Below are 26,903 nucleotides of genomic sequence, written 5' to 3'. Positions count from 1 at the left end.
GTTTTAACCAAGTGATATTGTTTCAATAAACTGCAACGAGCAACAGCAAAATTCCTGAGGTAATAATTAGAACTGGTGCCACAAGCTTCATTTCTAGGATCTCACAAGGATTACTTGCTGACTTACCCCCTATAAACACTGATGGTCATCTACTGACCCCTATTTTATAGGCTTTCTAACTGAGGTCCCCAGACATGTGAGCGACTCCTCAGGGTTATCAAATTTCTGTCCAACTGTCATTGGATTTATGAATGTCTCTGGATTTACTGGCATTGTTTCTGCTGCTTGCGTATGAATAAAAACTTCTCTACAATAACGAGCACCGTCTTTCACGAATTAGGACAGGGGATATTAAGGAATGTAGTAATACTTGTTGGTATGTCCACGCACAGACAAGTTTGAAAAGCCATGACCTATTAAACCCACCGCCAGCCATCTATATGTAACCCACTATCGGGCATCTCCCTTAAACCATACTGCCTGCCCCCAACCAGCCTCGCCTCACAACAACAACTTGCATTTACATAGCGCCTTTAACCTAGTAAAATGTCCCAAGGTGCTTCACAGGAGCATAATCAGACATAAATTGACACCAAGCCAAAGAAGGAAACCAAAAGCTTAGACAAAGAAGTAGGTTTTAAAGAGCGTCCTAAAGGAGGAGAGAGAGGTGGCGAGGCGGAGAGATATAGGAAGGGAATTCCAGAGTTCACTTTACTTTTTCTGTTGTTCCTGGTAAGGCAACATTTATTGCCCCTCCCTCATTCCCCTGACAGTTATTAAGAGTCAACCACACAGTCGGAGACAGGAGTCATAGGTGGGCCAGGCCAGGTAGGGCTGGCAAGCTCACTTCCCGAAAGGACATTAGTTGGATCTTTATGAGAATCCAGCAGCTTTAATGGCCATTATTTTCTGGCGTGAAAAACAAGAGGAAAATTGGAATTTTGTCATATTTTTGACACTGATGCTACTGCGATTCTTAAAGGGCATTTTATAAAAAGAGCCTTGAAAGATGACAGGCAGCATGTTTGTCCCACTCAAATTACTTGAAGATGCTACCATCACAGGAGAGGAAAATGGCAGTATCTGGTGGGTTTTAGGTTAGGTGCCTTCATCGTTGCTCATTTCTCCTGAATGGTTTGGGAGTTGCTGACTTTTCTCTGCTGGTGGAAGCCATGTACATAGCAGCCCTACAACAAATAAGAAAGAAAGAAATAACTTGCATTTCTATAGCGCCTTTCACGACTTTAGGACGTCCCAAAGCGCTTTACAGCCAATGAAGTACTTTTTGAAGTGTAGCCACTGTTGTAATGTAGGGAACGCGGCAGCCAATCTGCCCACAGCAAGGTCCCACAAACAGCAATGTGATAACGACCAGATAATCTGTTTTAGTAATATTAATTGAGGGATAAATATTGACCAGGACACCAGGGAGAACTCCCCTGCTCTTCTTCAAAATAGTGTCATGGGATCGACGTTCCCTCTAAGCTGCGCGCTGTGCAGCTGTCTGCCAGTCCTGCGCAGCCCGGGACCGGTTTTTCCCTCCATGTTAAATTTCGTGCATGCGCGAAACTGTGAAGGAGCTGCGAACCCCCCCAAAAGAATGAGGGGGAATATTGCATGAGATTCTTTACGTCCACCTGAGAGGATGGACAGGGCCTCGGTTTAATGTCTCATCTGAAAGACGACACCTCCGACCGTGCAGCACTCCTTCCGGAGTGTTAGCCTAGGTTTATGTGCTCAAGTCCCTGTAGAACGACTTGAACCCATGACCTGCTGACTGAGAAGTGCGAGTGCTACCCAGTGAGCTACAGCTGACATTTAAACGGCCATTAGAAACATAGAAGATAGTAGCAGGAGTAGGCCGTTCGGCCCCTCGAGCCTGCTCCGCCATTCAATGCGATCATGGCTGATCATCCAAATACAGTACCCTGTCCCTGCTTTCTCCCCATATCCCTTGATCCCTTTAGCCTTAAGAAATATATCCAACTCCTTCTTGAATATATTTAATGAATTGGCCTCTACTGCCTTCTGTGGTAGAGAATTCCACAGGTTCACCATTCTCTGGGTGAAGAAATTCCTCCTAATTTCTGTCCTAAATGGCTTACCCCTTATCCTTAGACTGTGACCCCTGGTTCTGGACTCCCCGACCACCGGGAACATCTAGTCTGTCCAGTCCTGTCAGAATTTTATAAGTTTCAAGTTTCATTAGAAACCACGTTCACTTGCAAGCACAAGAAGCAACCTCAATTCATGGGGAAAAGAAATATAGGAAACGTTGACCAGTGTTTGTTCTTCTGGGACCAAGGGGGGGGGGGAATGCAAGCAGTTTGCCGGTTCCTGAAGTTTTTGCGTCCATCGCTGGAACTGATCCGTCATTTTAGACAATAACGAGGATGGAATAATTGAAGGTCAGCGACGTGGAAAAAAGCCAGCTGTCTGTGGTTGTGAGAATCAGGCTCTCTGGGGCCCTGGCAGTCCACCTCGCTCTTCTCCTTCTCGCTCTTGTTCAAGGTGACACGCTGCTCCTTTTCAAATAACACACCTCTCTCTCTCTCTCTCTCTGCCTGATTCAGCAACAGGGAGAGCAGAGGTGCAAAAACAAAGACGCCTTTAAACCATCAAAGCCCGATCCCTTTTTCGCTCCTGCCTCCTCTTGGTTCACTCATCCCTCAAAAGTAACACAGCTGACAGCCAGCTCGCAGGAAAAATAACCGAGCCTGTAACCCGAGCCTCTGAGAAAGTCCCAAAATCAGACATTTACATCCTGACTGACTTTTTGTTATTAATATTTAGCGTTGTTACAAATGACAGAGATACAATGTATTACCTGCTTAATCACTTTAAATATGCTTTTTGAACATTTGATATGTTTTTTGTGGTGTAATTGTTCCTGTCAAAATGAAGGATGATATTTGCAGAGGAAATAAATGTTTCCCCTATTTTTTTTTTCACAATCCTGACTGTGTAAAGTACAGCACGGGTTCAAGTATGATATTGAGATAATATACCATGTGCATAAAACATGGCCTCAGCAGACTGGACCCTACGCCATCAGTGTCACTTTTCGGTTTTCCATGCTGCGGACTCTAGTGCTCTTGTCCCAAACACTGTGCTGCAGCATTAGGTCCTCATCCATGCCTTTGTTACCTCTAGACTTGACTATTCCAATACTCGCCTGGCTGGCCTCCAGCCTTGCTTCCTATGTATACAGGAGCTCATCCAAAACTCTGCTGCCCGTGTCCTAACTCGCACCAAGTCCCATTCACCCATCACCCTTGTGCTCGCTGACCTACTTTGGCTTCCAGTCCAGCAATGCCTCGATTTTAAAATTCTCCTCCCTTGTTTTCAAATCCCTCCATGGCCTCGCCCCTCCCTATCTCTGTAATCTCCTCCAGCCCCACAACCCTATGAGATCACTGCGCTCCTCCAATTCTGGCCTCTTGAGCATCCTTGATTATAATCACTCCACCATTGGCAGCCATGCCTTCAGCTGTCTAGGCTCCAAGCTCTGAAATTCCCTCCCTAAATCTCTCCGCCTCTCTCTCTTCCTTTAAGTCACTCCTTAAAACCTACCTCGGTGACCTCACCTGCCCTAATATCTCCTTAAGTGGCTCAGTGTCAAATTTTTGTTTGATTATGCTCCTACGATGCGCCTTGGGATGTTTTACTACATTAAAGGCGGTATATAAATGCAAGTTGTTGTTGTGGCCACTACAGGCTGGGCTAGGAAACCTGACTGAGCACGTTTGCATTGGTGCTTGTTTAGTTCGGATAATGAGAGCGCACCATCTGCGCGCTGACTCCCGCCGTTTACCTTGCTAAATCTGGCTCTCTCATCCCAGTGGCAGAATCGTGGAGCTACAGTTTTGCCGGCAGGGTGAGCGAGCTGGATGAGCGCAGGCAGCTGGCGGATGGACGGGTCCTCCTACAATCCGAACTACACGAGTGCCAACGTACACGTGCCAATGTGTGTCTCTTGAGATCCTCAATGGGTACAAGAGCAGGAAAATTCTACCCTTTAGGTTCCAGCAGTAACAAGCCAGTCTTGCGAGCAAACAGTCCCCCGTCCACATACGACAGAGGTTTACTTTATTCGTTCCTGGAATGTGGGCATCACTGGCAAGACCAGCATTTATTGCCCATCCCTAGTTGCCCTTTGAGAAGGTGGTGGTGAGCCACCTTCTTGAACCGCTGCAGTCCGTGTGGTGAAGGTACTTCCACAGTGCTGTTAGGTAGGGAGCTCCAGGATTTTGACGCAGCGATGATGAAGGATCGGCAATATACTTCTAATTCAGGATATTGTGTGACTTGGAGGGGAACTTGGAGGTAGTGGTGTTCCCTTGCGCCTGCTGCCCTTGTCCTTCTAGGTGGAAGAGGCCGCGGGTTTGGGAGTTGCTGCCGAAGAAGCCTTGGCGAGTTGCTGCAGTGCATCTTGTAGATGATACACACTGCAGCCACGGTACGCCGGTGGTGGAGGGAGTGAATGTTTAAGGTGGTGGATGGGGTGCCAATCAAGTGGGCTGCTTTGTCCTGGATGATGTTGAGCTTCTTGAATGTTGTTGAAGCTGCACTCATCCAGGCAAGTGGAGAGTATTCCATCACACTCCTTACTTGTGCCTTGAAGATGGTGGAAAGGCTTTGGCGAGTCAGGGGGTGAGACACCTTCATCCCATCAGAGCGATAAGAGTCTTCTGAAAGCTGTGCCCTTCATCCTCTCTCTCAATGCCAGCTTATTGAAACATATAAGATAATATAAAATTTTAAGGGGGATTAACAGGTTAGATACTGAGAGATTGTTTCCCGTGGCTGGAGAGTCTAGAACTAGGGGGCATAGTCTCAGGATAATGGGCCAGTCTTTTAAGACTGAGAAGAGGAGGAATTTCTTCACTCAGGGTTGTGAATCTTTGGAATTCTCTTCTCCAAAGTGCTGTGGATGCTCAGTCGTTGAGTATATTCAAGAAACATAGAACATAGAAAAATAGGAGCAGGAGTAGGCCATTCGGCCCTTCGAGCCTGCTCTGCCATTCAATATGATCATGGCTGATCCTCTATCTCAATACCATATTCCCGCTCTCTCCCCATACCTCTTGATGCCTTTTGTGTCTAGAAATCTATCTATCTCCTTCTTAAATATATTCAGTGACTTGGCCTCCACAGCCTTCTGTGGTAGAGAATTCCACAGTTTCACCACCCTCTGAGTGAAGAAATTTCTCCTCATCTCAGTCCTAAATGTCCTACCCCATATCCTGAGACTGTGACCCCTCGTTCTAGACCCCCCAGCCAGGGGAAACATCCTCCCTGCATCCAGTCTGTCTAGCCCTGTCAGAATTTTATACATTTCAATGAGATCCCCTCTTATTCTTCTAAACTCTAGTGAATACAGGCCTGGTCAATCCAATCTCTCCTCATACGACAGTCCTGCCAACCCAGGATTATATTACATATTACATTTGGTTCCCATATTCAAGGCTGAGATAGATAGATTTTTGGACTCCAGACGATTCAAGGGATATGGGGATAGGGCAGGAAAGTGGAGTTGAGGTCGAAGATCAGCCATGATCTTATTGAATGGCGGAGCAGGCTCGAGGGGCTGTATGGCCTACTCCTGCTCCTAATTCTTATGTATAACCCAGGTTCTAGAACTTTGAACTTGCAGACATTGCTACTTTAACGAAATACCCAGATGCTCCCCAAGAGTTTAGCCAGGAGCGTTCAGCTGCTACTCTAACAAGCGCCATCAACACCACAGAAATTAGTTCTAAACGATTGTTCATGAAATGATAATAGTTTCCTTTTGTTTTAATTCTGTCAGGGCGAGTGTGCAAATTTCATCTGCCTTATTGAGCCTTGGAACCGGACGCACCTGTACGTCTGTGGGACTGGAGCTTATCATCCTGTCTGCACATATGTGAACAGAGGACGCAAGGCAGAGGTAAGCGGCTACCGACAAAGCAACACATTGCTCCCTCACCACCTTAGATTGGCTGCTTGACATAGGAATTGCTAGACATAAAAGGTCCATCTAGTTCGCCTTCTACCAACCTGGTAGTCACACAATACACCGATAATGAAGCTATTGACTAATTCTAACTATCAGCTCGACTACAGCAGACCCAGACATGAGGTGAGAAAAAGCCTCAGTGGTGGAGAACTTTGGGAACCATAGGACCAAATTCACCTCTTCTTCCCAGGCACGCTACACTCACCACGTGTCACATCTCAAATTACTCACATACTGGCTCCTAAAATATTATTTTCTGAAAAGAACCTATCCAATTTACATTCGAATGAATCAACACTAACTGCTTCCACCGTCTCCCTAGGGAGTCTGTTCCACAGATTGACCACTTGCTCACTGAAATAATGTTCCTGCAGATTCGTTTTTGAATTTACCCCCCCTTCAAGCGCAGGCCCTGTCCTCTCGTTCTACTGATCTGGACAAAGTGAAACAGCTGGTCTACATTATCTGGTCCTTTAAGAATCCTAAAGATATTAATCATATCACCTTTCAACCTTCTCTTTTCCACTGAGAACATGCCCAATTTAAATAATCCAATCCCTCCATCGCCTCAATCATTCTGGTTGCTCTCTTCTGTACTATCAATGGCTGCAATATCCTTTCGGTACTGCGGGGACCAGAACTGTATCTACACAGTGTTCTAAGTGCGGTCGCACCAATGATTTATAAAGTGGCAGAATTACCTCACTATTTGGGCTCAATATTGACCTTTTACTACATCCCAACATCTGATTTGCTTTACTCATTGCCAGCGAGCATTGTTGCGATAGCTTGAATTTATTGAGCCCCCAGATCTCTCTCATTTTCCGTACACATTAGTTTCTTTCCATTTAAATAATCGTCCCTTCTTGGATTTTTTTGTCCTCATTTTGCATTTCTCTACATTGAATTTGTCTCCCCAATTCCCAAGTATATTCAAATCTCCGTACCACTATCCTCTGGGTTCTGTCAGCCAACTAATTGTCTATCCACTGTAAAATATTTGCACTGATTCCTGCTTTCTTTATTTTCAGTACCAGCCTTGATAGAGGAACTGTATCAAAGACCTTAATGAAATCCAAGTACACCACCTCCACTGCCTTACCTCTATTGAGCTCCTTTGTCAAACCCTTAAAGAAAGCCAGTAAATTCGATTGGCAATACCTCCCCTTTATGAACCCATATTGATTTGATTTCTATCCAGACGCTCCATGATCTTATCTTTAAAAAGGGGTTTCCGTAACTTTGCACAAAATGTACTGTGTCATTATATCAGATCTGTCATCTATCCAGATTTTCTTCTTTTTGAAATGTATTTTGTATTTTCTCCCTTTTCTTTTCTTTTAGATTTTCCTGCAGTATCCCCTGTTCACTGGACGGCAGGTAACCTGCTCACAAGCCTCCCCTGTCTGTTATTGGCTGCACAGAGATTTGTGAGACTATCCATTCTCTGCCCGAGTGACTCTTGTGCCACTTAACCCATCCTTCTATGGTGGAGCAGCACCTGGCCTTTGGATGAAGTCAGGCCTGCGCTCAATACTTGGGCACGCGCTTGGAGCCTGGACTCTGCTCTTCACCCAGGCCTCTGCTTTGTGGCTGCTCACTGTTTAGTGCCTGGCCTCCACTCAGGGCTCCCCTTGATAGCATGGCTGAGCTTGGCAGCTCACTCCTTGTTGGGGTCGATTCTCAAAAGTAAATTGTTGCTATTATGCCAGACGTACATATGAACTTATTCCTTGTAACATCTAGTGCGTAAGCAGCACCTTCATACTTGCAGAGGTAGAGGGGCCAATTTTCATGGCCTTCCATTTCCCCCCCACCCCTTCTGAGTGCTGGACAGGTGCCGCATGCCCACAGTACACTGCACCTGTCCAGGCCCAAATGCAGCCTAAACTGGCCAGTTGGACCATTAACGTGGTCCTGTCACACCCGCTAGCGCAGCTCACTCCTTTTCGGGGCCTGACGTTGGGAAATGGAATGGAAGCAGGAGCATAGCCCTCGACCTCTCGCACCTCTCGCTGCAGGCCCCGGGCCCTTCAGGCTGCTGTCGGAGAGCAGCAACCAGAAAGCCTCTGGGCTAAAAATAAATCGACATGGTGCTTGGGAAAAAAACTAAACAAGCCCACCTACCTTTCGGCCTATCTTCGCCATGCGTCCTGGTCTCCTCAGACCCTCCAATCTGAGGGATTCTGCAGAGAAAGCCCACTGCCAGCATCTTAGGAGGACACTGAAATGGGCTACAGGCACAGGATATTAAGGCGGAAGAGGGGCATGAACATCTCACCCACACCTCATTACCTTGGCGAAACAGGGTCTGCTCCGTCCCTCTGGAGATGCCATGGAAATTCAGGTGCAACATAAGCGGGTGTGGAGAACCGGTGTAACAGATTTCCTTCCCCTTTTTCCTGACCTTCGCGCCGGGGGATTGGACGCTCCTGGGGGCAAAGGTCAGGAAAATTGGCCCGTGAAAGTTTACAACATTGGCGGCTGTGAGATTGAACGGTTCACAAGGCCGCATGGACAGAACCGCTGTATAGAACAGATTCCTCTTGGGCAACAACAGCTGCCATTTCAACACAGTACAAGGTTGGAATGAACCGACAACCTTTACCCGCTGTGTGCTATACATGTGCAAGTGTTGACGGAGATGCAAATGAACATAAGAACATAAGAAATAGGAGCAGGAATAGGCCACTTGGCCCCTCGAGCCTGCTCCGCCATTCAACAAGATCATGGCTGATCTTGGGCTCAAAGCCACTTCCCTGCCCGCTCCCCATGAGCTGTAAAGTACCAGCCAGGAGGGAGTTGTCGGTTCTTTACCCAGTGTGTACTCTATATGTGCAAGAGTCGACTGAGAAAAGCATGAGCTGTACAGAGCACCAGACTTGAGTGAATTGCCAGCTTTAACCAGCGTGTGATGTAGATCTTTTGGGGGCGATTTTAACCCTTCTCGCTCAGCAGAAACCCGGCGGGCGGGCAGTTAAAATCACCCTGGCTCTTACCCGCCCAAAAGCCGCCAGGATCGCAACATCTGCAATTTTAACCTGCAATCCTGAGCCAGCTGCAAGGGACACGCGCCCGGAGCCAACAGGGTCCTTCGTTACATATGCATGTTGTGGCCCGATGACATCATTGAGGCCCGACTGTAATTATAACTCGGGGGGGCCTGAGCGGGGAATCCACCTGGAGTTAAAATCGGGGCCAAAATCAGTGCATCAGCTAAACTGTTTGGACTTTCTCGTTGGCCAACAACATACCAACTCATTTCCACCTCCAGCCAGGAGAGGAGTGAAATAATGTTTTTTTATGGGCTATATTTTTTTTTCAAACCGTATCCTTTCCTACAGTCTCATTTGACATCTCACAGGTGTTTTTAGAGCAGACCCGTTGTATTCCCACAGAAATCGACCTTTCATGTAGGTCCTGCAGAATTTAAAACCTTTTGCCCACTAATCGAAAGTGGGGCTGGTTGTTTCCACACACTTATCACTAATGTATCTGGAAATCCTACATCACTGACACTTTCAGCAAGCTTGTGTTTTTTTTGTTGCAATTGTTACCACTCAGACCGTGCCACCGGAACACTCCCATCTGCTGAGTGTTGCCAGCACCTCGCGTGCAATAGTCGGAATTAACAGGCTGGAAGGTCTGGTTAAGAAGTAAATCAAGATTGGCTTTTATTCCGGTGCACAGCACCCCTGCCTGCTGAAGCTTTGCACTCTTGCCAAGTACCTACTTGAGGAAGGATGGCGAGTACGCTGTGGTCCAGACGTTGCTCTTTGACTGCGGAGATTTACGCGAACCTTTGGAGGACATTGAGAGAGGTCGCTGGGAGGGGAGTGGAAACCCCGCTTCTCCCAGTAGTGCTACTGCGGCTAGTGGCAGAAGGGAAGCAGCGTCTTTTCCGGGGGCACCGCTGGGAATTGCTGTCAATTTTTTCTCTCTCGCCTGTTTGAGAATTTTTGAAACTGGATAGCTAGAAACAATATGTGGGATGTCAGAAGTGCTGCGAATATTACCCGAGGGGGTCTGGGCCGAGGTAGGCCTGCTTATATCTGACAAGCTGTCTGATTGCTGAGACAGGTGCACCATCGCCTGAGAGGAGCACTGCTTTGGGGGAAAAAAAAAGAATCATTATCAGATGATAAATGGCACACGAGCGTTGGAGGAAAACCTCAGGAACACAAGCAAACCAATACCTCCCCCCACCGCCCACCCTTTATGCTCCACGTTATGTTTATGTCAGTGTGGATCATGTCTGACCTTGAGAGTGAACTATTTAGTGTAACCTCATCCCATTCCCCCACACCACCAGAGTCCCATTAGAACAGATACATTAGCCAAAATATGTGAGTATTTGCAAGTCTAAAGCGAGACAGGTGAGTGAACACAGATACAGTCTTTACACTAACACCAAACCATCAGGGAACACACATACACTTCTTATGACATATACACCTCATCGAACTGAAGCGTTAACTCTGTTTCTCTCTCCACATATATACACTCCTTACACTTCTACTAAACCATCAGAGAAAAACCATCAGAGAAAAGCCATCAGGGAACACAGATACACTCCTTACACTTGAACTAAATTATTAGGGAGCCCAGATCCAATCCACACTCTCCTACTAAACCACTGGAGAGCTCTGATCCAATCCACACTCTCCTACTAAACCACTGGAGAGCCCAGATCCAATCCGCACTCTCCTACTAAACCACTGGAGAGCTCTGATCCAATCCACACTCTCCTACTAAACCACTGGAGAGCTCTGATCCAATCCACACTCTCCTACTAAACCACTGGAGAGCCCAGATCCAATCCACACTCTCCTACTAAACCACTGGAGAGCTCTGATCCAATCCACACTCTCCTACTAAACCACTGGAGAGCCCACATCCAATCCACACTCTCCTACTAAACCATTGGAGAGCTCTGATCCAATCCACACTCTCCTACTAAACCAATGGAGAGCCCACATCCAATCCACACTCTCCTACTAAACCAATGGAGAGCTCTGATCCAATCCACACTCTCCTACTAAACCACTGGAGAGCTCTGATCCAATCCACACTCTCCTACTAAACCAATGGAGAGCCCAGATCCAATCCACACTCTCCTACTAAACCATTGGAGAGCCCAGATCCAATCCACACTCTCCTACTAAACCACTGGAGAGCTCTGATCCAATCCACACTCTCCTACTAAACCATTGGAGAGCCCAGATCCAATCCACACTCTCCTACTAAACCAATGGAGAGCCCAGATCCAATCCACACTCTCCTACTAAACCACTGGAGAGCTCTGATCCAATCCACACTCTCCTACTAAACCACTGGAGAGCTCTGATCCAATCCACACTCTCCTACTAAACCAATGGAGAGCTCAGATCCAATCCGCACTCTCCTACTAAACCAATGGAGAGCCCAGATCCAATCCCTGCAGCCCTACTAAACTCAGGCAATACAGATGCAATACTCACTCTACTAAACCTCCTCTACTTGCCCTGCATCCCTATTGGCTTGAGCCGGTGATCCCTGGCAATCTTTTCAAAGCCCCCTGGAGCCACACGGTTATTGGGGATATGGAATACATTCCTATGGACAGCACCAGACCACGAGGACTCTACCACGTACATTCTGTATATAGGTTGAATTTAGTTTGAAGCTCATTTTGTGCAGGGCCCGGCAGAGGGGGAAAGACTGTTGTTCCTCAAGTGCAGGCTGGATTCCAGGGATGAAAGAGGCTATCTAGTCCCTCAAACAGAGCAGAGTTTATTTCAAACGCTGGAAATCTTTTACTGTTCTGGGCAGGGTATAGCCTGGGCTTTGTCATATCGGAGTAATGGTCTCTCTTCTCTGACGTCTCTCTCTGGAGGCAATTGTGCTCTGACGTCAAATAGTGGCCGAATTTGAAATGAAATTCTCTGTAGATAGCCATGTGTAGGTTAAAGATAGAGGGGGGAAAATTCAGTATCGCCCCGTTTGGGGTGCCATTATCGGCCGTGCGCAAAGTTTAGCGCCTGGTGCTAATTATCGCCTCCGATGGCAAGCTTGGCTTTTATCGCCCCTGGCGGTGATTGGAGCGCTAAATCAGGCGCTTCACACCTGTCTTAAGGTGCAAAGGCCGAGGAGCGAGGCGCTACCGCAGAGCGCTGGCGAAGCAAGGAAGGGCAAATCAAAATGAACCTGCAAAGTGCTGCTCAGTACCCAAAACTCCTTCACACAGCGTTGAATCTCTCCAGAAGTCTCTCTCTCTCTCTCTCAGAATGCGTGGTGCAAAAATGTCACCGACAAAAAAAGGCAGGAACTGGTCGCCTTTAAATAGCGCTCCCCCAGTCCTTTTCTGACAGCATAACGCTCCCCTCAACCTGTCGTTGCTAGCGGCAGGCGGTAAGGCAGGGGGCGCCACTCAATATCCGGTCCGGGGCGCTAACGGGGCGTTGCGCACTCGACTGACGTCACATCCTGCCGGCACAGGAGATCGTGGTGGTAGTGTTTAGCGCCGTCACAAAATGTCCAGTTAATTTCGCGAGCGGTGCAAACATCGCCACGCCCGGGCGCTAGTTGCTTTGCGTCCCAATTAACACCCTCTTAAGCTGCTAACAGGAGGTGCAAACAACTGAATTTTTCCCCCATAAAGTATATAGCTCCCCGACTGATAACATGGTCTTTGGGAGCTTTATTGAAAGCACATTAGAAATTGTTTGTGGGCAACGTATTCTAAATGGATGTTTTACATTTTCTGTATTAGTGATGAAGCTATGAATGACATGTGTTATACCGTTTAATGAGGGTTCAGCTATACAGAGTGTATTGGGATTCTCTATGAATACTAGAGGTTGTAGTCTGTCAGTTTGAGGTGCGTTATAGAAAGAGCGTGTTACTGCAATAAAGTAACGGCACCTGTTTTACAGCTTAGTGTTTCCCGGAGCAAGGGTGTGCACAATGGTCGCACATAGTGAGAATCCAGGCACAGAGGTCAGCACGCCCCGGGCGCTGCCTGCACCATTTGTCATCCAGTTAATGGATAGAAAGTTGTGCGGCAGCGAATCAGGAGCGTTGACCCGTGCGCTTGAATTTCCGGCGCGTGTTCCTGATGCGTGAAGCTGCATGTCCGGAATACTAAATCGTAACGTCTATTGAGAGGAGTAAGTGCGGTGCTATTAAAAGGGTATTGGTACGACTTGCCTTTTTGTGCAGCGTCCATAGACAGTGTGCTATATTGCGGCATATTTTATAGAGGGTTGTATGGTAGAGAAGGTAGCGTTATCAAGAAGGTGTATTATATCGTTTCTCTATTACAGGGGGAACAGTAACCAACCTGTGCTATCCCACATCTTCTCTATAAAAGGTGTATTTATTAGCTCTCAGTTCTGGCCTAGCCTGCATTATAGCTCAATATTACCCTTGCTGTGTAATCGATTCTGCAGTAACAGAGACCATAAATGGATAGAGAGTCTCCTGCAGGGCATAAAGGCATCCATTGTTTGTCTCGTGCCGGTATAAGGAAGTGTTTAACAAGTTGTTTTTTTTCTCCCCCCCCCCCCCCCCTCCTTTCCTCGCTCTCTTTCTATCTCTGTCTCTTTCACTTTCTCAGGATTACATCTTCCATCTGGAACCAGGAAAAGTCGAATCAGGCAAGGGCAAGTGTTCCTATGACCCCAAGCTTGACAGCGTGTCATCATTAATTAGTGAGTGTTTCACTACTCTTCCTCAACTCTGCTGGCTATATTGACAGGTCCGGAACAGAAAAGGAAGGGGAGAAGTTAAAGGGGGGTGGGTGGGCGTGTATGTTCTCCTGCTGTATATAGCTGGTCCCAATGGAATAGTTAAAGTAACTTTCAACACGAGTGACTGTCAATGTACAGACTGAAGGCACTCGTACTGGTATGTCAGTGGCCACAATGTTGTTGTGATTGTGTTTGCTCGAGCGATTCTGGGTGCACTAACTCAGCTAATATCATTGTCCATGATTAAGGCCCACTCGCCAATGAACACCTGGAATGCAGACTGGAATTTGCATTGAAAGAAGATTGCCTTTCCAGATGTGTGCCCTGGCTAGTGTTTTAAATTCTTTTAACTTGTCTTCCCACCCTCCCCCCTCCCTTGTCAAAGAACTTTTCATGTCTAACATTGACGGGGAAAAAAAATAGAATTTGCTCCTCGTCCTTCGCTGAAGGCTTTGAATCATGTTGGGGTTACGCTTTTAAGGGTCCTTGCTGCCTTCTAATAAGTACCTCACCAAAGTGGCCATTATTCTGCCATAGCCTGAGTGTTGTACGTTCGTTCAGCCCCGAGGCCTAGTCCGACCGTACCCACACTCTACGCCCATATGTACACACAGATTCCAGCAAGGGTCACTGGATAGCATTCAGGAGCAATGATCTTTGCTGATTCCTCCCCCCCTGTCCCCCCGCCCTTTCCTAGTTATGGGGACGGCGGGTAATTGTAACAGCCCCAACTGAGATCAGTCAAATCAGAACAGACGGGATCAAACCTGCAGCCTTTCTGGTGCCTGTAGCTTAGTTCAACACTGGGTGGTGCAATAACCTACCGAGCGCTCTGGGAAGCTTCCTCAAGGCTGACTCGCTGACCTCTGGAAAATTCCAATCTCAGGTATCCCTGATTAATGTCCCCTTCAGTGTAAGTTCCTTGTTTTGAATTGTGTAGTCATTTGATCATTTGCCTGTTGTCCTCGGGCGTTCTGTGAATATCCTTTTCTCATTCCACGCTTTGTTATGTTCTTAACTGAGTAAAAGTTACACCTCAGGTATGTCGGTATCTGAAAAGAGGAAAGACCAGGTTAACATTTTGGGTGTTTAGACCTTTTGTCAGGACTCTTGATGAAGATGTCCACACCCAAAGACATTAACCAATCTTTTCAAATGCTAACTGACCTGCTGCATATTTACAGTGTTATGCAGTTTCTATAAATTAGTTTTATATAAACTGTGTGTCTCTGCACGCTCTGTAACTCACTTTTGATTTGGTCATTCGTGAGTTAATCAGTTTGAGATGTCCGTGCTGGGGAACTGCCCCACTTTTTTTTAATTTGCATCCAGTCAAGCCTTTCCTACTGGAACTACCGTGGACTTTTCCACGTCCCAGACTCGCCAGGCTTCAGCGCTGTCTGAGCGAGATCATCTCTTCAGCATCATTTGGTGGAACATGACGGGTAGTTTTGTTCTGTTCCGCAAACGTTGCATCCAGAAGGAACTGGGTCGAGACTGCCCAAATTCATTTCACTCCGAGCCAGCGCATAGACGAGACTTCGATCCACACCAGCCCGGACTGGATTAAGACCAGGCTCCCGGAGGTGGGACAACCCACTTCGCCACCCCAGTCCCCGGTGTTTCTTTTAAGCATGGATGTCAAAGTCATTGTGATTTTTCTTGGAAGCCGTGCTAATGTGATATCATGTTCCCAGATTGCAGTTTAGTTCAATCTGTTGGGCGCAATCAGAGAGACAAAGAAACAGGCAGATACTGAAAACCAATAGTGAGGAAGCGAGAGGCTATTCATTTTTACACTTAACTGTGCATTTATTAAGGAGATTGCTTTAGGGTTGTATGTAATTGTATCCACAGCCACTTGTTCTTCAAGTACCTCCACTTGAACATTACTGTTACATTCAGGTTGTGGAGGTTAGCTTACTGTAATAGATCAATTTAATCCCTCCCCCCCCCCATCCCCCCACACACCCCACCCCATCATGCCTCTCCATCCTCAGTCGGATATTCTTTTACTTCTCGGCAGACGGTGAGCTCTACGCAGGCGTCTACATCGACTTCATGGGAACGGACGCGGCCATCTTTCGCACCATGGGCAAGCAAACCGCCATGAGGACCGACCAGTACAATTCCCGTTGGCTGAATGGTGAGTGGCCGAGGCAAGCGATTGCGCTTTCCGCGGCGCCAGAATTGTACCAAAGAACAAAAATGGGCATCAGCGACCCCGATTGCAGCCCGCCCTTTGCCGTGACTCTCTGATCTCAGCCTTGTGGCATTGAGTGGGCACTGCAGCTCCCTCACAGATCTATCATCACCGAGGACCGAGCCAGGGATCGAAAAACTGGAGGAGAGTGGCAATCGTGTGGAGATAAATACAAGAAATAGTGTAAACACTTTTGGGGGGAAAAAAACTTGAAGGCGGAGAGGGAGCTAACACTTTCCTAGTTATATTTTATAAACTAACAAAGACAAAATCTGTTTTTAAGTTCTGAAAGTGTTAAATTAATTCTTATAATACTTAATCCTTAAATTACCAGGCATAGCAATTGCTGCATAACTGTACACAGTTTGTTCAGAGGCTATTCAAGATATATATATTAGTTCCACTTTATTCAGCAGGGTAAGGATTACTTACTGTGTAACTATGTATAGTTCCACTTTATTCAGCAGGGCAAGGATTAGTCAATATATAACTATGTGTAGTTCCTTCTTATTCAGCAGGGAAAGGGTTACTCATTGTGCAACTGCCCAGAGGCCCTGTGATTTTTACCGGCAGGTTATTATTCATTAATTTGTAATTTCGGTCGGTAGCTTCACAAGTTTTGGGATCTCATCACTAACAATTGGCTTCATGAAAAGGAATATTTCCCTCAGTGACAGAGTTGCACTCTTGCTGTTCCATCAGGGTGCAATTGTGGATGGGTTGAGGAACTGCGACTCTGCATGAAGTCTCCTCCCTGCAGGCTGGGGCCATATCCCAGGCAGCGTGTGGTATAGTGACGAGATGTGACAGGTAGACTGTCTTGCATCTTTCACTGTATCAGCCACAATAAATGGTAAAGGGAGGCAGAACAGCTAGATTAAGTAATTGATTTCCTAACTCCCTTGTTGAGATAGCTGTTAATGCAGGATTAACATCCCAGGCATGTTGAAGGGACAGCTCAGCCCCACTCTCCCTATTTTCTTTGTAAAATAACAGTTGACTATTACTTCCGTACTGTAATGGGCTCAAAGATGTTATTAGTCTGTTGGAGGAAGGAAGCATTTTTCCAGGCTATGGGCTGTGGAGGGGTGTTAACACTGCCACTCACCCTGCACAGGGTATGATTACAGTGCCTCTCTCAGGGAACAGAAGTCTACCTTCCACAAGTTCTCATGCATGTGGAATGTGCAGGAGAGTGTCACGATTACAAGAGACAAAGGGAAATCTGCAGATGCTCGAAATTCAAAAAAATGCTGAAAATGCACGGCAAGTTGGCTAGCATCTGAACAAGTAAAAAAGGCTAAGATTTCACCTGGAACAACATTGCAAGCATTGAACAATGCACTTAAATACTGTACTCTAGCGCAACAGCATTGTACATATAAGAAAATAGAATATAATGTATGGTTATTATAATAGTGGGCAGTACATTATAATATACATGGTGCACAATGTTTAAAATACATAGTATGTTTTGCTAGATTCTACTAATCACCTGCTATTAGTCAGCTGTGGCTCAGTGGGTAGCACTCTCGCCTGTGAGTCAGAAGGTTGTGGGTTCAAGTCCCACTCCAGAGACTTGGGCACATAAATCTAGGCTGACACTCCCAGTGCAGTGCTGAGGGAGTGCTGCACTGTTGGAGGTGCCGTCTTTCGGATGAGACGTTAAACCGAGGCCCTGTCTGCCCTCACAGGTGGACGTAAAAGATCCCATGACACTACCTTCAAAGAAGAGCAGGGGAGTTATCCCTGGTATCCTGGCCAAGATTTATCCCATAACCAACTGGTCATTATCACATTGCTGTTTGTGGGACCTTGCCGTGTGAAAATTGGCTGCCGCGTTTCCCACATTACAACAGTGACTCCACTTCAAAAAGTACTTCATTGGCTGTAAAGCGCTTTGAGACGTCCGGTGGTCGTGAAAGTCACTATATAAATGCAAGTCTTTCTTTTTATTACTGCAGTACCTGCCTCGGGATGCTGCTTAAACATCCATGTTACCTTAATCACTTTTTTTTGCCTATCCTTTTGAAAGCAACCTCTGTGCCTATTAAGGTGAGGGAATTCAGAACTGGGTAATTTCCATCTCTGATGCAGAGAAGGGCTGTGAGGCTGATTCATAGAAACATAGAAGATAGGAGCAGGAGTAGGCCATTCGGCCCCTCGAGCCTGCTCCGCCATTTAATGAGATCATGGCTGATCATCCAAACTCAGTACCCTGTCCCTGCCTTCTCCCCATATCCCTTGATCCCTTTAGCCTTAAGAAATATATCCAACTCCTTCTTGAATATATTTAATGAATTGGCCATAACTGCCTTCTGTGGTAAAGAATTCCACAGGTTCACCACTCTTTGGGTGAAGAAATTCCTCCTCATCTCTGTCCTAAATGGCTTACCCCTTATCTTTAGACTGTGACCCCTGGTTCTGGACTCCCCCACTATCAGGAACATCCTTTCTGCATCTAGTCTGTCTAGTCCTGTTAGAATTTTATAAGTTTCAATGAGATCCCCTCTCATTCTTCTAAACTCCAGCGAGTATAAGCCCAATCGACCCAATCTCTCCTCATACGTCATTCCTGCCATCCCAGGTATCAGTCTGGTGAATCTTCGCTGCACTCCCTCCATGGCAAGAACATCCTTCCTCAGATAAGGCGACCAAAACTGCACACAATACTCAAGGTGCGGGCTCACCAAGGCCCTGTACAGCTGCAGCAAGACATCCTTGTTCCTGTACTCGAATCCTCTCGCTACGAAGGGCAACATACCAACATTCCTAGTGTCAGCGGACTGAATTATGAGACGAGGCTAAAATCAAATTCAGACTCTTCAAGAAGCAAAGAAGAAGAAAAAAACAGTCAATTAAACATCTTTGAAGTGTAGTCGCTGTTGTAATGTAGGAATAAGTGATTGTGAGGAACCTCTCAGGTAACATTTTGGAGTAATTTTCCCCTTCGCCACTTGAATGGTAAACCAGTGGGGCCGATCGCCAGTCCTTCTAGAACAATGGAAGTGAACAGTGGGCGGGTTCACTAACTGGCGGGCGATCCACCCGGCAGGTTTACTGCCCAAGCCGTGAGGTTGAAAATTACTCCCATTGAGTAGAATAGCAAAGGTTAATCTGGAGCAATATTAAGCCATGACATCGGCACAAACTGATAAAAGGCAAGCTCAAGACTAATATCAGGAAGCTCTTCCTCAAAGAAAGACTGATTAATACCGGGATTAACCTTCGGGGTCGGGTAGTGGAGGCAAAAGAAAACCTGGAATCATTCATTGCCTGCTGTGATAGTGGGACGTAGGTTGCTACACAAGGATGAGGTAGATGGGCCAAATGGCCTCAATCATCTGTACTTTGCTGTATGATTTTTGTGATCTCTGTGAGGCCCAGGGGGTAGTTTTAAGCTAGCCCCACCTAGCGGATAAACTGACGGGATTGAATCGGCCGCCTGTTTGACACCTCGCCCAATTTTAACCTAACCCTGGCTGGGTTAGGTTAAAATTACCCCCAGTGTTAGCTCCAGGAGCTTTTGCATCTGATATGTTACAAGTTAGTTGTAAAGTGAAGGTCCCTTTGCTCTGCGATAACGCTGTGATTCTACACAGAGACTTGAGCACAAAAGTACTGAGGGAGTGCAGCACTGTTGGAGGTGCCGTCTTTCGGATGAGACGTTAAACCGAGGCCCCGTCTGCCCCCTCAGGTGGATGTAAAAGATCCCATGGCACTATTTTGAAGAAGAGCAGGGGAGCTATCCCTGGGCCAATATTTATCCCTCAATCAACATAATAAAAACAGATGATCTGGTCATTATCACATTGCTGTTTGTGGGAGCTTGCTGTGCGCAAATTGGCTGCCGCGTTTCCTACATCACAACAGTGACCGCACTTCAACAAAAAAGTACTGTCATTGGCTGAAAAGCGCTTTGGGACGTCCGGTGGTCGTGAAAGGCGCTATATAAATGCAAGTATTTCTTTTACTTCAACCTCGGAAAGGGCACCCATTGCTGACATCGTCCCTTCATTGTGTCCTTCAAGTAATTTTCTGCAGTAAGTGGTCCCAACCCCCTCGCAACTGCCCGGATGCCTTGGCTCACTCTGCTCCGTTTAGTTGCAACGTCGGAGCGGGATCCAGCAGCTGGACTCAACTGCCATGATATACCAGCCTCGAGCAGCTGTGCAAATAGACACCGCTCTAGGGTTACTGGTGTCAGTTTAAAGCTATGCTCACGTCGACAGGACTGAGTTATACATTGTTAGCCGTTAAAAGTGAAAATATTTCAAGTATTTAAGCAGTCCCTGTAATGTATCAAAAATACATCTGGTCTTCTCTGGTTTAACTGGTCCCCCGCTTAATTCTGGAAGGACCATTATCATCCGGTAAAGTATCTCATTAAAAACAAGAATTAAGAAGTCAATCTCCGTTATCTCTGTGTTTATGTACTGTTATTGAAGAGAAAGGCTTGTAGTATATTAAGAGCATAAAAGAGGCAGGATCGAGAGAAGTCATCCAGTCTATCTATCTCACCACAGGGCAGAATTGCTCCTGTAACTATATGGAGTGACTTTTGGGAATATGTTCGCGAATACTTCCTCTGAAAATGCAGGGGATACAATGCCTGCCACAGCAGAATTGTTCCTGGTTCTCTTCCTCTTCCCTCGGCAGCTAACAATTCTTACCACAGATTGTTCCAGAAATCAAACCTAGTGGAAAAAGATGACACCATCCCTTTTCTTTATAAGTTTGGCTTTTTATTTGCTCTATTCTTTACCAGCTGTCACACAGCCTTGGAAAAGTAAAGCAGGTTCACATGCTGTGAATCACAAAGGAAATCCAGTCCCCAGGAGGAGCAAAAGCGAGAGGCAGATTCCAAACTATCTCCCATCAATCCGGGTGCTAAATTCTTCCCCAGGTGGGGACTCGAGCGTCTAGTGACAGAATGGCCTCTCCTCTCCTGCTGTAACGCATTGTACTTTTAACTGTGACTGTACACAGACTTACTCATGTGCACAAAAGAAGCATAATCGTAGCTTTGTCTGGAGTAGTATTTTTCTCCGTCTTCTTTGTTCACACACCGGAGGCTAATTATCTGTTCACTCTCGACCAGATTGCCTGCAATACCTCATGATGCAAGGCAGACAGATTAATGAGGTGCGAGAGCCACTGCTGTCAGGTGCATCAAGCAGAAAACATTTTCTCTTGCGAGCTCTACCCGCCCATCCACCTTTGTCTATCATTTTCTCTGCTCTTCCATTTCTACCTGTCTCCATCACTTCTGTCTTTGTTTCTCCATTTTTTTCACTTCTCTCTTATTTTTTCCCTCTTTCTGTCTGTCCATTCCTCCCTCTATTTCTCTATCTCTGTCTCCCTACCTTTCTATCTTTCTGCTTCTATGTCTTGTGTCTCTATCTGGGCCCCATTACTCTATTAATCTCTCTCTTTCTATCTTGTCCTCCCTCGGTTTATTCCTCGCTTTCTTCCTTCCTCATCGATTTCCTCCCTACGTCTGTTTCCTGTCTCCTCCTCCTGTTCCGTCTCTCTTTTTCTGACTAAAGTTAAATTTAAAGGAACAGATCAGACATCCAATAAAAGGCGAATGAAGGGCACCGCCAAATAACTTGAAGCCGTGAGGCCTGTAACAAACTGAACTTAATTCTTTCGGCTTTTTATTTCCTTTTCTTAGCAGCTTTCGCCCCTCAAAAATCTAGGCTGACACTGCAGTGCAGTGCTGCACTGCCGGAGGTGCCGTCTTTCAGATGAGACGTTAAACCGAGGCCCCGTTTGCTCTCTCAGGTGGACATAAAAGATCCCATGGCACTATTTCGAAGAAGAGCAGGGGAGTTAACCCCGGTGTCTTGGGCCAATATTGATCCCTCAATCAAAACAGATGATCTGGTCATTATCACAGTGTTATTTGTGGGAGCTTGCTATGCACAAATTGGCTGCCGCATTTCCCACATTACAACAGTGACTACACTTCAAAAAGTACTTCATTGGCTGTAAAGCACTTTGGGACGTCCTGAGGTCGTAAAAGGCGCTATATAAATGCAATTATTATTTTTTCATCCTGAAGCGGTTGACTCCTCGCTAGAGACAGTTCAGCAAGCGACTGGCACCCTAGGCACCTGACCACAGGTTATTCATACGTAAGTCTCGACAGTGAGTGCCGGCAGGCTATTCAACTGCAGAGGTTTCACAACCGAGTCTAATCCTGAGCCACGCATGCATTTCCAGTAGGGGTCGCCGGCGAGCAGTCAGAAACAGGAACTCTTGAGTGCTTGTTCCTTCCTTAACCCAGGGTGCTGAAACAAAACGCCGTGCTCCATCTCCCACCCCTCCTGCGACCACCATAACTCCCCATAGACCGGGATTCAACCTGGATCCTTTCTGATTTGTGAGACTCAGCTACTTACTGAATAAACTTGCTGAGTTATTAGGCAAGCGCTGATTTACTTTTGTTGACGCCAGATCGTTTTCCGTACACACGAGGGCAAGAGGAGAGTTGGGGGGACGGGGAAACGATCAGGAGGGATGGGGGGGGGGGGCAAGTGAGGGTGAGCACTGCAGTGGAGCTTGGAGGGAGTACACTTGCTCCTCCTGGCTCCATATTAAGCTAAGTATCTTTTTAGTGGCAGCCTCCCTTTAAGGACCGCTGGTTAGGCCGGATGTAGAACACATTTTCCTGAACGCAGCTGGCCCGGCACCGGTTACAGTCAGGGCAGCTCAAGTTTGCAGAGGGGGCCTCAAACAGACTCTAGGCCCATTATTTGCCGATGCAAAGGGCCTAACACCTGTTTCAGGCGCGGGCCCTGGACGCCTCTTTTTCTGCCTTTACCACTATGGCAGGCGGCCCCACTCCTGGCGCGTAATGATCGCGTGCACCCGCCCACCATATTGGATGCTTAGACGCCCGTTTTGTGCCTGAAAAACGGGCGTGGCACCATCGGATTTTTAGGCCAGCATCCCTTGCTAGAGCACTCACCGCAATATAACACGCAATCTGCCTCGCTCCCAAGTGATACGTTACAGTGAGGATCTGGTGTATTGGGGGAAAATACAAAGAAGAAAGGAATTTGTTTAATAGGTCTTCTTACTCTTGGGAGGTAGGCTACTAGTATTACTGAATGGCCTGACCCCTTTCAAAGCTGCACGGCTATATGAAGTTCAGAGCCCATGTGTCTAATAACTCTGCTCTGATTCTAGATAAACAAGCAGGAAGTGACTGTCTGCAGTAACTCCCATTCAGTCAGCACCATTAACATGTCCAAATAGGTGCACACATACTTGATTCGAGCACAATCCTGGTCCATCGCAATTCCAATGGACCTTTGCCTTTGAGTCTCATTATACAGGAATTCTGATACAGGCATAAAACATCTGGGAAATATCCTTAAAACAATACTCCTTTACTTAGATTTATTTTTAATTAATTATATTGCTAGTATTTCCCCCCCCCGTCTCTGCACTCACCTCACACTGGCTGGGGGAGAAGGGGGAGGGCTAGATGGCCTACTCGTCAGGCCTCTGCCAACCCTGCCTTGCAACCTGCTCCTGGGAGGTGGGCGAGAATGGTGCTCTGAAGCCCCTTTTATACAAGCTGTTGCCTTAATTGAATTCTGTGGCTGAGGTGGGGGTTGGGTGTCTGCGTCTGTCAACCGGCTCCCAGCATTGACGCAGCTAAATCTGGCTGCCTTATCTCAGTGGCAGACTCGTAAACCCGGTTTATCGTGGGAGAAGGGAGCCAGATTTAGCAGCGTGAGCGCTCGCTTTGGCTCTCGGAGTCTCCCGGAATGCTGACCAAAACAGCAACAAGTTCCAAATTGTGTTCAGGTAGGCTTCAGATCGCCGAACTGCTGGACAGGGCCTCTCACACAAGAACCTATGTCGTGCCAGTCAGTGGCACAGAGGCTGACCTACACAGACCCCTCTGTAATCACACTTATCTGATGCACACACAAAAAAAACCCAGTTCACAATCGCGGGTCACGCTTACAGATTCCGGGGCGGATTCTCCAGTGTGCGCAATAGACTCTTACAGCACAACAGCAGGCCATTCAGCCCGTCATGCCTGTGCCAGCTCTGATCCCACTGCCACGCTCTTCCCAATAGCACTGGTCATTATCAGGATTGCAGTGTACGACTCGGCTTAAACCTCATGCTTTGCATTAGCGGAGTTGGTTCTGTACATTTTCACCCATTTTCAGCTGTCGTTTCCATTTTGCGGCCTGTTTGGTGGTTTTAACTGGTATGGAATATGGCCAAGTTGCTGCATACGCCATCAGATTGTGCCAATGGTAGAGTTTGTACAGTGAAGCAAACCGAAAGGTGTGGGGTTCAAAGCAGAGAGCAAGTGTTATTTAGGTGGCAGGACGATACTGGAGCATTGTGGTCCTCTAGAACCTGGCCAGCATTTTTATCCCGTCATTCTCTTAATATCAGTTTAAATCCTTCCAGTGTCCCGTCTGTTTCTGAAATTTTGCAGATTTTGTTTGTGGGACACATTTCAGAGTCTGGTGGCTTTTAACATGAGTTAAATAGTTAGCAGCTCAAATCAACTCCATGATATGGAGAAAGAAAGACTTGCATTTCTATAGCACCTTTCATGACTTCGGGACATCCCAAAATGCTTTACAGCCAATGAAGTACTTTTGGAGTGTAGTCACTGTTGCAATGTAGGAAATGCGGCAGCCAATTTGCGCACAGCAAGCTCCCGCAAACAGCAATATGATAATGAGCACAATGTTATTTTTAGCGATGTTGGTTGAGGGATAAATATTGAGGGAGAACTCCCCCCTGCTCCTCTTCGAAATAGTGCCATGGGATCTTTTACGTCCAGCCGAGAGGTCGGACGGAGCCTCGGTTTATCGTCTCACCCGAAAGGCGACACCTCCGACAGTGCAGCGCTCTGCTGATTGGCAGCCTAGACTTTGTGCTCAAGTCTCTGGAGTGGGACAACCTTCTGACTCAGAGGCAAGCGTTCCGCCCACTGAGCCGCCGCCGACACCGGGGGATGGATTGTGTGTTGCTGTGAAGTGAAATGCGTTTGTGAATGCATATTCACTGTGTGTCTCCCTTCTGTGTGTTTCAGATCCAGCGTTTGTCCATGCTCAGTTAATCCCGGACAGCGGTGAAAGAAACGACGACAAGCTTTACTTTTTTTTCCGGGAGAAATCGAGCGACAGCGGCAGCTCAGCGATCCACTCGAGGATAGGAAGGATCTGCCTGGTACGTGCGCCGTCGCTCTGCTGGTGTGCGATCGGAGACTCTGCAACATTCTCAGTAGCAGTATCAAATATTCTGAAAAAATCTAAGGCCATATATACACGTAGATATATAACTGAATTTGAATTATGTTATAAAAATGAACACAAATGAAACGCAACTTTGCTTCATTAACCCCTTAAAAAAAAAACTATTTATAAATCCATTTTTTGTTTTCTTCTAAATCTATTGAGACAGCTGGCAAAAAATGTGCTGATTGTAACAGGAAATAAAATGAAGTACTTAAATTTATATAGCCCTCTTCAGGATGTCCCAAAGCCCTTCACAATCAATTCATCACTTTTTAAAGTGCAGGCATCATTGTATTGTAGGCAATATTGCAGGCAAATGCAGCCGTACATTTGCACACAAGGTCACACAAACAGCAATGAGATAAATAACCAGATAATCTGTTTTGGTGAGGTGGTTCAGGGATAAATGTTGGCCAGAACACCAGGAGAATTGCTCCTCTTCGACTGATGCCTTGAGACCTGAAAGGGCAGATGAGGTCTTGGTTTAATGTTTCATCTGACGGATAGTGGCCTCGATTTTAACTAGTACATAATAACATATAAAGTTGGTTGCAATGGTAATGAAATTATGACCGGGTCAGTTTCTGACCAGTGATTGATACTATACCAATGTGGCAAGGGATTGTGTTTAACTGATGGGGTTAAGTTAAAGCCCTGGGCTATCGGTGTGATTTCTTAATTGGGTCACATGTTGGCATTCAAAATCCTGCAACCTACACTTTACTTTTTTTTAATGACATCGCTTCGGCCTTTTAATCCTCTGGTGGGATGATGAGCAGCAGACCTGGTGAAATCACTCTGCTTTCGAATCTAGCACAGGCAGCAGAGTGGTTTGAAGTCTCACTAATGGAGGAACCAGCAACATAAACTTTCAGCTCAGCAGCCCGAGTTTAAATTTAACCCAGATAGAGTCTCTGTCTAACTGAAATGTTACAGTTGGTCAGAAACCTGGCCTTTCACTTCTGTGACCCGAGTTTCAATCCATTCCGGATGAGGGTCTGATCTCTCTGTTGGAGGGATGGGTGGCCTCGTTCAGCGGAACCGTGCTCAGTTTTGAGTAAGTAAATTGAAAGCATGTTCCATGCTGAAGGACTGCCTAACCCAGCTAGTGTGAGTAGTTTGAGACATGACATGTGGTCAGTGGGGCGTGCTTGGGAGCAACAGGAGACTTTGGACCTATGGGTCCCAAAGTGCTCCACCACTGCGATTTCCCTCGCCTCATGTCTGGGTCATGTTGTAGACTAATTGATCGAGATTGATTACCACGATCAGTCAATAACTGCTAGAAGGCGAACTCGATGGACTGTGGTCTTTTCTTCCTCTATCAATTCCTACGTTACTATTTAAACACATTTCTCTTGCAGAATGATGATGGTGGTCACTGTTGCCTTGTCAATAAATGGAGCACCTTCCTGAAAGCTCGCCTCATCTGCTCAGTCCCAGGTCCTGATGGAATCGAGACACACTTTGACGAACTCCGTAAGTAATTCCAATTATTAGTTAATGATTAGGGGACGCCTTGGGACGTTTTACTACGTTAAAGGCACTATACAAATGCAAGTTGTTGTTGATACTATCAACACTTATTTCAGCAGTGCCTAGTGGGAGTAGAGGTAGCATGATGGGATGATATACCGGGAATTAAATGCTCTGAGCCTCTTCATACTGGCGATTCTACATGT

General features: G+C 46.6%; 1 protein-coding gene across 5 annotated transcripts in view; it reads left to right on the top strand.

Moving 5' to 3' along the window:
- The window catches only part of sema3fb (sema domain, immunoglobulin domain (Ig), short basic domain, secreted, (semaphorin) 3Fb), a 268,658-nt gene that overhangs the window by 192,064 nt on the left and 49,691 nt on the right, over nt 1-26,903 (top strand). For 4 of the 5 annotated variants that reach the window (XM_086001981.1, XM_086001983.1, XM_086001982.1 and 1 more), the window contains exons 5-10: nt 5,813-5,932; nt 7,346-7,381; nt 13,599-13,692; nt 15,758-15,877; nt 25,017-25,153; nt 26,586-26,700. In XM_086001981.1, coding sequence (XP_085858107.1) covers nt 5,813-5,932; nt 7,346-7,381; nt 13,599-13,692; nt 15,758-15,877; nt 25,017-25,153; nt 26,586-26,700 — 622 coding nt within the window. The remainder of the gene's footprint in view (nt 1-5,812; nt 5,933-7,345; nt 7,382-13,598; nt 13,693-15,757; nt 15,878-25,016; nt 25,154-26,585; nt 26,701-26,903) is intronic. The other variant, XM_086001984.1, reaches the window with a different exon arrangement.

Source organism: Somniosus microcephalus, chromosome 11 (assembly GCF_052327205.1).
Source record: "Somniosus microcephalus isolate GS21.2 chromosome 11, FLI_Smic_1.0, whole genome shotgun sequence".
In the NCBI taxonomy this organism is placed as follows: domain Eukaryota; kingdom Metazoa; phylum Chordata; class Chondrichthyes; order Squaliformes; family Somniosidae; genus Somniosus; species Somniosus microcephalus.
Note: the sequence above shows the minus strand (reverse complement) of the source record. Positions and strands in the feature narration are given on the sequence as shown.